Source organism: Carlito syrichta, unplaced genomic scaffold, assembly GCF_000164805.1.
Source record: "Carlito syrichta isolate Samal-C Ts95f unplaced genomic scaffold, Tarsius_syrichta-2.0.1 Scaffold308976, whole genome shotgun sequence".
Lineage (NCBI taxonomy): Eukaryota > Metazoa > Chordata > Mammalia > Primates > Tarsiidae > Carlito > Carlito syrichta.
The window spans coordinates 836,833-845,616 of NW_007253072.1; the positions used below are offsets into that span (position 1 = coordinate 836,833).

General features: G+C 49.1%; 1 protein-coding gene across 2 annotated transcripts in view; it reads left to right on the plus strand.

Moving 5' to 3' along the window:
• The window catches only part of PNOC (prepronociceptin), a 27,697-nt gene that overhangs the window by 17,529 nt on the left and 1,384 nt on the right, over window positions 1–8,784 (plus strand). For both annotated transcript variants that reach the window (XM_021716818.1, XM_008066509.2), the window contains exon 3: window positions 5,515–5,966. In XM_021716818.1, coding sequence (XP_021572493.1) covers window positions 5,515–5,919 — 405 coding nt within the window. In that variant the 3' untranslated portion in view covers window positions 5,920–5,966. The remainder of the gene's footprint in view (window positions 1–5,514; window positions 5,967–8,784) is intronic.

Below are 8,784 nucleotides of genomic sequence, written 5' to 3' on the forward strand. Positions count from 1 at the left end.
TCACCTCAGCCTCCCAAAGGCGCGGGATTATAGGCTGAGCCACCGAGCCCGGCTATTTTTACGTTTTTAAGATGTAGGCAATCACATCTCATTTCCAAATCTGGCAACCCTTGAGAAGATCCTCTCTGTGAATGATGGGGGACTCATATTTCAGCAAGGGTGACTTCCCCGGTCCCTCCACCAAATTACATAATCCTGAGTTACTCCCAGGATCCTTTGACTTCATCAAGAAACTTTTTATTCATACTCCTGATAGATGGTCCAAGTACAGCTGGCTTGTTGTCTGACTTTAATTTTGTTTGGTGAATGATTCACACACCCAAACCTATCGCAATGTTTTGGCCTTTCACCTAATTGGGAATGGTCCTTACCCCATCATCACACAGAAAAAACTAGACTCGCTGAGCTGTTGGAGAGACAAAAGAATAAGGCAACCAACCCCCAAGAAAGAGTCTGGGGAGATTTATCTAAAACTTCCTAAGACTCTATTGCAAAAGAAACTACCTTCTGCTAGTTCTATCTTCACGAAATGTTCTCTTAGGAGGTAACTCACTGTAGAAGTTCCTTATATGTTTTTCTTCTGCGGTGTTCACCAGCTGGCCCACCAATGTCAGCCCTCGGATATTCTAGCAGGCTCTCCTGAAGGAAATAGCTCCCGAGCGTCCCTTGGTTAGGATTGACTGGACTCTTCAGTGGCAGAAACCTGACAGCCTCAGTGAGTTTTTTCCTTCCCCTCCAGTGGGCTCCTGGGTTTGTTCTCTACCTTGCACCCTAATCTTTGATCCCAGACATCCAAATGGCCATTTGCTCGCTTTTACCACAAGCCCGGCTCTGTGGATCAATTTGGCAGTAATCCGAGACCCCAGATGCTCACGCACGCTCTGGCTTAATATAGCAATGTCATCAGCGCAGGCTGCGAAAATGTGTCCAGCTCACTTAATAAGCCATTAACCCATCTCTGGAAAGAGGTTGGTCCATCCCCCCCCCCCACCACAGACTGGAAGGCTAGGCATTAAGCTCCCATGCCCATCTGGTGTTGCAAATGCTGTTGTGAATTTCGATTCCTCCTATTTGCCCAGAACCTTCCCCTCAATCAGGAGTCGAGGTGATTTTGTTAGTCTAAATTTATCTAACAGCGCGTCAAGTCTGGGTATGGATTGTGGCATCTGGTTTGATCACAGAATTTCATTCTCTCTGACTGACGCAAAATCTAATTACCATCTGGGCTTAGAAACCCAAGGGCTCACAGAAGATCGAATAGCCTGCAGGTTCAACAACTCTTCCACCTGTTTCTGTAAACTGAAGACGCAGAACAATTCAACACACATTTTGGGGCTCCTTTTCTGTGAGGATTAGACCAAGGGTGCTCAGTGGTCAATTCCAGCTCCCAAAACTACTATGAGCTTTTCTCCGTGTTATCCATGCCTCTTTGCCTTCCCACTGATTTGTAAAGTTTCTCAAGCTCGCCACTATGGGCATTTGAGGCTGGGTAATTATTTATTTTGGGGGGCTGTCCTGTGCATTGTAGTATGTTTACTAATACCCCCAGTCTGTAGATGCCACACGCCTTAACCGCCATGTTCCATAGTGGCTTCCTCCTCCAAGGAAGCTCCAGAGCAGAATTCCTCCAAGTGTAGTCCAGCCTCAGGTGCTTGCTAAAAATGTATATTTCCAGTCCCCCGCCCCTAATTTAGTGAATCAGGATCTCCAGGGGTATAAGCGGGGAATTTGTACTCTAACAATCCCCAGTAGCTGTTCTTCAGGAACACTCCAGAAGTCTGCAACTCCATGGTCCTTAAGTCAGTCCTCTCCTTCTCTAGAAGCTGCCTATCACTTTTCATGCCCAGTGACATTGAAGGTGTGGAAAAGCAGTTTCTCTGCGTCTCTCTGCTGTGTTCATTCTGTCAGCACCTAGGTTCCATCTGTTTAGCATCTCTGAGCAAACGCTAAATGAAAAAGCCATGCTCAGAAAAATGGCGGCTTGAGTATTAGTAGGCGCCAACATCACTACCCGTGGCTAATAGGTAGACTTGGACAGTTTGCTTCTTAGAAACCTTATCAAGGGGCACTCCTGCTGAACATGACCCCTCCCTCCTCTCTAGTCTGTGGGAAAATGGTCAATTCCCATCAGAACCTTTGCTGCCGGTCTCATAGAATTCCTTTTTTTTTTTGAGTCAGGCTCTCACTCTATCACTCAGGTTGGGGTGCAGTGGCTCCATCATGGCTCATCACAGCCTCAACCTCTTGGGCTCAGGCAATCCTTCCACCTTAGCCTCCCAGGTATCTGGGACTACAGGTGTACACCATCATCGTTGGCTTTTTTTTTTTTTTTTTTTTGTAGAGATGAAATCTCAGTATGTTTCCTAGGCTGGGCTCAAACTCCTGTTCAAACACTCCTCCTACCTCAGCCTCCCAAAGTGCTGAGATTATTGGCGTGAGCCACCACGCCCATCCAGAATAAGGATGAATTCTGCATTAATTGCCACCAACTTGTATGGCAAGTACCCAGAAGTACTTGAGTAGGAGATGTCCTGGGTTGGGACCCAAGATATTTCCGATCTTGTTTGGGTGATTCTGTTATCTAATCATATTGTTTGGGGCACATTACTAAATCTCGTCAAAACATGTGAAGATTGAACTACTTTAGTGATTTGCAAACCACTGGAAAATATCAGAATTACCTGACCTTGGTAAAATTGTTTTTAATTCCTTTGTAAATATAAGTTTTAGTTCCTGGTTCTGTTCTTCAGAGGTGAGTCTTGGAATTCTATGTTTTCAAGAGTTCTGTAGATGACTTGAACTCGCACCCAGGTGTGGGACCTGGTGGACCAGGTGTCACCTGAGGTCCCACTTGGGACTAGCATTCCTTGAAATGCTTTGCTGGTTTACCAGAAGCACTGGGGTGGTCTCCCTGTAGCCAGAGGGTGACTTCTGCAGCAAAGTCCTTCCTTCCTCCTGCTGGCTCACTCCATTTCACATCTGCACTGTTGGGCTACACAGTATCCCAGGTATTAGATGCCTGGACGGCATACAGCCTTTTCCTGCAGGACAGCTTCCAGCCAAGTGAAGGGGTCCTCAGCCTGGAGTCCACAGACACCAGGTTCACAGATAGGCTGCAAACCCTCAAAGAGAGTATGCAAATTTGACATGAGTGTATGTTTATAGAGTGGAAGGGCGGGTCCATAGCTTTCATTAGATTCTCACAAGAGTTCATGACCCATAAAAGGTGAAGAATCCTGATCTAGGCTGGGCACAGTGGCTCACACCTGTCATCCCAGCACTTTAGGAGGTGGAGGCTAGAGGATTGCCAGAGCCCAGGGGTTCGAACCAGTCTGCGCCACTTGGCGAGACCTCGTCTCTATACGATAAATCAAAAAATGAGCTGGGTGTGGTGGCACGTGCCTATGGTTCCAGCTGCTTGGAAGGCTGAGGCGGAAAGACCGCCTGAGCCTAGCAGGTTGAGGCTGCGATGGCCGTGAGCATGCCACTGCAATCCAGCCTGAATGACAGTGAGAGTCCGACTCAAAAAAAAAAGAAAGAAGTCCTACTATTTACTACATGGAGAAGATTCCCGCAAGGGATTTGAACATGAGTAAGATGCAGTCCCCAACTTGTCATACTCTGCCTTAGAAGTCATTGCAAATTAATTATGTTAAGCACGAATGTTTCCAAGAGCAATACAACATTCCGTGGGGACACAGGCAGGCAGGAAAAAGCAATTCTTCCCGGGGAGCTAGAAGAAGGTGCAGGATCAGGGAGGGGCGGCACTGGAGCTTGGCTGGGTCTCAAGGACGGATGGAAGGATGGAAGGAGTCATCGCATCCTGGGGACAGAGTGAGGACAGAGGTGGGAGGTGTGGAATGTTGAGGCTCTAGGAACAGCCTCATGGGTCTAAAGGGGGTGTGTGTGAGGAGGAATTGAAATAAGACCTGCACTGTGGGCTGGACCAGATGGAGGAGAGATTCGAATGCTCTATTCAGGAGTCTGGAGCTATTTCATGGACATGACAGAATATTAGACAGCTGTGGGCAACATCATGACGTGACTGGTCATACTTTAGGAAGAGTATCCAGCCGAGGGTACCACAAGGATTAGAATGGCAAAGGCCAGAGGTGCAGAGATCCGTCAGGGACCCGCTGCACACCAAGGGGCACGCGGGCAGGGGCGCAGGGAGGGGAAAGGAGGGGGGACCTACAGACTGACGGGATGGGAGTGAGAAGGGACATGCGATATGCCCAGGGTGGGAAGCCTGAGTCAAGTGAGAATAAGAGATCAGATACAGAGACGAAGACCGAGAGACCACGTAGCATGGCAGACTTCAGGTGGGGAAAGTGTCTCGGACAAGAATTGAATTCACCTGCTAGCAACAAAAGCGCCGCATGGGCAGCAGCTGAAGACCTCGCCTCTACAAAAAAAATCAAAAAAGTAGTTGGGTGTGGTGGCACGCACCTGTAGTCCCAGCGACATGGGAGGCTGAGGCGGGAGGATCGCCTGAGCACAGGAGGTCAAGGTGGCTGCTAGGAGCCATGATCATGCTACTGTACTCCAGCTTGGGTGACAGAATGGGACCCTGACTGGAAATAAAAAAACAGGGATGACTGTTGTATGTAGGATGAAAAATTAACACCAGGGTTGATCTTTACACACAGATTTGACTACATAGTAATACTTCCACATTTTCAATTTTTGTTTGTTTGTTTGTTTATTTGTTTATTTTAAAAATGGGTCCAAATCAAGATTAGGTATACAAGTGGACATCGTACAGGCCTCCCACATTCCCAATTTCTTTAACCCCTCTGACCTTCCATAAGCCTGGCAGGACAACACATTAAAATCCTTCTTTACGGGTGATGGTCATGAGCTGTGAGTGGTTTCAAAACCCCGACTGAGGATATAACAGGGTTCAGTCTGGGGCACATTCATTCTGTGTTCACTCGTTGTGTCACCTGGGGCAAGTTAGCCTTACCTCTCTGAGCACCCGTGTCTTGGTAAAATGACGGAACTGGGCCAGGTGATTCTCTGATTCTCTGTTTCTTTCCAACTCTGACTTTTTTTTTTGGAGTTGGAGTCTCACTCTGTCACCCAGGTGGGAGTGCAGTGGCACGCTCATGGCCACCGCTGCCTCCACCTGCTGGGCTCCGGCGATCCTTCCGCCTCAGCCTTCCGAGTAGCCGGAACTACAGACGTGTCCCACCACGCCCACCTAATTTTTTCGTGTGATTTATTGTAGAGACGAGGTCTCACCAAGTTGCCAGGCTGATCTCGAACCCTCGGGCTCGGGCAATCCTCTCGCCTCGGCCTCCCAAAGTGCTGGGATGACAGGCTTGAGCCACCATCCTGGGCCCCAACTCTGAAATGTTATGAACCTTCAAAACTGCACAGGCCTTGCCAAATGGATGCTTCAGAAGCACTGGCCTTGGTACAAATACAGATGACAGAGGGCCTTATCTCCCCTTGCCTTGGACTCAGAGAGGTCCTTGTTGCCTTCCCTTCCTCTCACCTGTGTCTCTGCAGGTGTGCGTCCTCGAGTGTGAAGAGAAGGTCTTCCCCAGCCCCCTCTGGACTCCGTGCTCCAAGGTCACGGCCAGGGGCTCCTGGCAGCTCAGCCCCGCAGACCCCGAGCACGTGGCGGCTGCCCGGTACCAGCCAAGAGCCACCGAGATGCAGCACCTGAAGCGGATGCCCCGCGTCCGGAGCCTGTCCCAAGCGCCCGAAGAGGCTGGGCCTGGTGTGGAGGGGGCTGGTGACACCGAGCAGAAGCAGCTGCAGAAGAGGTTTGGGGGCTTCACGGGGGCCCGGAAGTCAGCCCGGAAGTTGGCCAACCAGAAGCGGTTCAGTGAGTTTATGAGGCAGTACCTGGTCCTGAGCATGCAGTCCAGCCAGCGCCGGCGCACCCTGCACCAGAATGGTAATGTGTAGCCGGAAGGGGCGCCCCTCCCAGCTGCACCGGCCTCTGCAACCCATGAGTGAGTTGGCAACCAACCATCTAAGCCTTGCTCCCAGGCCAGGAAGCACACGCGTCCCCAGACACGCACACGCACACGCATCCCCAAGAGGCCGGCTACCTCCAAGAGTCTGCTCCTGGGAGGCCTGGAAGGGACGTTGGCCTCCCTGCCCCCTGCCCACCCTTTCTCTAGGGAGCAGAGGTTTTCCTGCGATGGTCTCCTGAGACTGACCTCTCCCGGTGAGAGATCGGTTACCATGGGGATAACAGTAGTGTGTTAGGATAACTAATTCCTCCATCACCCTCCAGGAGCTTAGTTACTATGGGGACAGGTAAGGGGACCAGGCCTCCTCTCCGGTTGCCATAGCAACCGTTGGGTTCCCCCTTTCCTGGGAGACTTTATCTCTAAACACCAGTAGCTGGACCGACTCTTGGCAATTCGCAAAGAGGCTGGTGACTGTGGCTATGATGTTGCTATTCCAGCTTTCCAAGACGGTCTACCTGTATCCTCTCCCCTATCCCCGGTGTCTCAGGATGACTTGCCCATTTCCTGCGGCCAAGGAGTTCCTAGCAGGACCAGGAGTTATGCACTCTGCCTGTCTTCCTTCCACAAGCCATTTGTCCATCCTGCCACCTTGCTGGAGATGGACTGATTCCTTGTGGTAGTGAACGGCATCATCAATGAACAAGATTTGGAAAATTCGGCCCAACTGACCTAGTAGCTTTTAGAATATGGACTAAAGAGACACCTCTTCTGTCCTCAATTTCTGCTTTTTCCAGTGTGCTTTTGTTTTGTTTTTGCATGTTTGCTTATCTTTGTTCCTCTCTCCTTTCTTCCCGTTTTCCTTTTCTTCTGTGCTGTTCCTACCCCCACAGGCATCTTATACAAGCACATAAAATACATATTAGAAAATATACATCAAAGACCCTAATTTACGACCAGGCACAGCACCTCATGTCTGTCAGCCAGTACTTTGGGAGGCTGAGGCAGAAGGATTGCTTGAGCCTAGGAGTTCAAAGACCAGCCTGGACAACAGAGTGAGACCTTGTCTCTACAAAGCAATCAAAAAATTAGCTGAGCGTGGTGGCATGCACCTGTAGTCCTAGCTACTCAGGAGGCCGAGGTAGAAGGATCACCTGAGCCCAGGAGGTCAAGGCTGCAACTGAGCTGTGATCTTGCCACTGGACTCTAGCCTGAGCAGCAGAGTGAGAACCGAAAGAAAGAAAGAACTTTAATTTATTGCCCGGTCATTCGAAGCTCAACTTTCCTTTGTCCATCAACCAACTTTGAGTAGCATTGGGATCCAGCACAGTGGAATTTTCTGAAAATTTAAAAAATCTCAGTTAGGTACAGTGGCTCACACCTGGAATCCCAGCACTTTGGGAGGCCAAGGCAGGAGAACTGCTTGAGGCCAGGAGTTCTAAGACCAGCCAGACAACATAGCAAGACCCCAGTTCTAAAGAAAAGAAAAATTAGCCACATGAGATGGCACATGCCTGTAGTCCCAGCTACTCAGGAAACTGAAGAGGGAGTCTTGAGTCCAAGAAGTCAAGGCTGCAGTAAGCTGTGATTGCACCGCTGCACTCCAACCTGAGCAACAGAGTGAGACCCCTGTCTCAGGAAGGAAGGAAGGAAGGAAGGGACGGACGGAGGAAGGATTGAGCTCAACCGACAAATATATGTGTCTTAACTTGAATATGGGAATACGATCATCTGTAGAGTCAATACATCTCCTTAAGCAGCTCGGAAACTTGCCCTAACACTAGTCCAAAACATGATCCAAGTGAGGGTTTTCCCTGAGAGGCATAAGAGGAAAATATCTGCATGCGCTGTTTTATTGGGCTTCTTATACGTCAAATGTAGCCACATCGCTAGTAACCTTTCTTGAAGATACATTAGTACAGATGTTCATCTTTGGTGCCCACGCTTCAGCGCAGAGACAGCCCACGTAGCTCCCGGCAGGTAGGCCAGCGTGTTTGCAACAGGCCCGTTACCAAATATGGACACATGTATGAAGTCCTGAGGAGAAGGCTGCCGTGTTTATTTTAGTAGGATGACTAATTCTGCAGGCCTCGAATTAACCTGCACTGAAGCCATACTCCTGGATCTGTCACAAGCATGCTATTTCTTTCTAAGCCATATCCACCTGGCACCAGACGGTAAATCTTTCAGAAGTAGCCTGGATGAAATTCTTTCAAATCTTAAAGACACTCTTCTTTAAAGGGGCTCTTAAGAAGACTGAAGCTCATGTCTAATTCTGAACTATGACAGTTTTCTTTATCTAAACAGTTTAAAATCAGGCCCATTTACAGGAACCAATTTATTTTTTTTAAAAACTATTTGAGCCCCTATCCAGACAATTGATTTTTCTAATCTTCTATCATGCTTCCAACCGAGAGGCACTGAAACAAATCCGGCAACAAATTCCGATCTTCTGCTCTGCTCAGACATAAAGTTCTTGATGGAAACACAGGAAACATTAACCAGCTCATTTGGGTATTATTGATGGCTCTCCTCTTTCTGCAACCATCTCTGTTTCTTTTTACCCCATGTGCATGGTTGCTGAGTTCTAACACGGATATGTATTTATGAGTATGTAAAAGGCAGCTTAAACCTTTTTACTCATACACACACACCAGCCTGCCCTACACGTGATGATTTCTCCATCCTGGGAGACTCTTGAGGCCAAAGCCGTCCTTGACTTCTAAGAGATCCGATCCTAATCTGTACTCCGAAGGCTGGGAGGAGCCGGGCTTGGTGGCTCAGCCTGTAATCCCTGGCCTTGGGAGGCTGAGGTGAGTGGATTGCCTGAGCCCACGGGTTCGAGACCTGCCTGGGC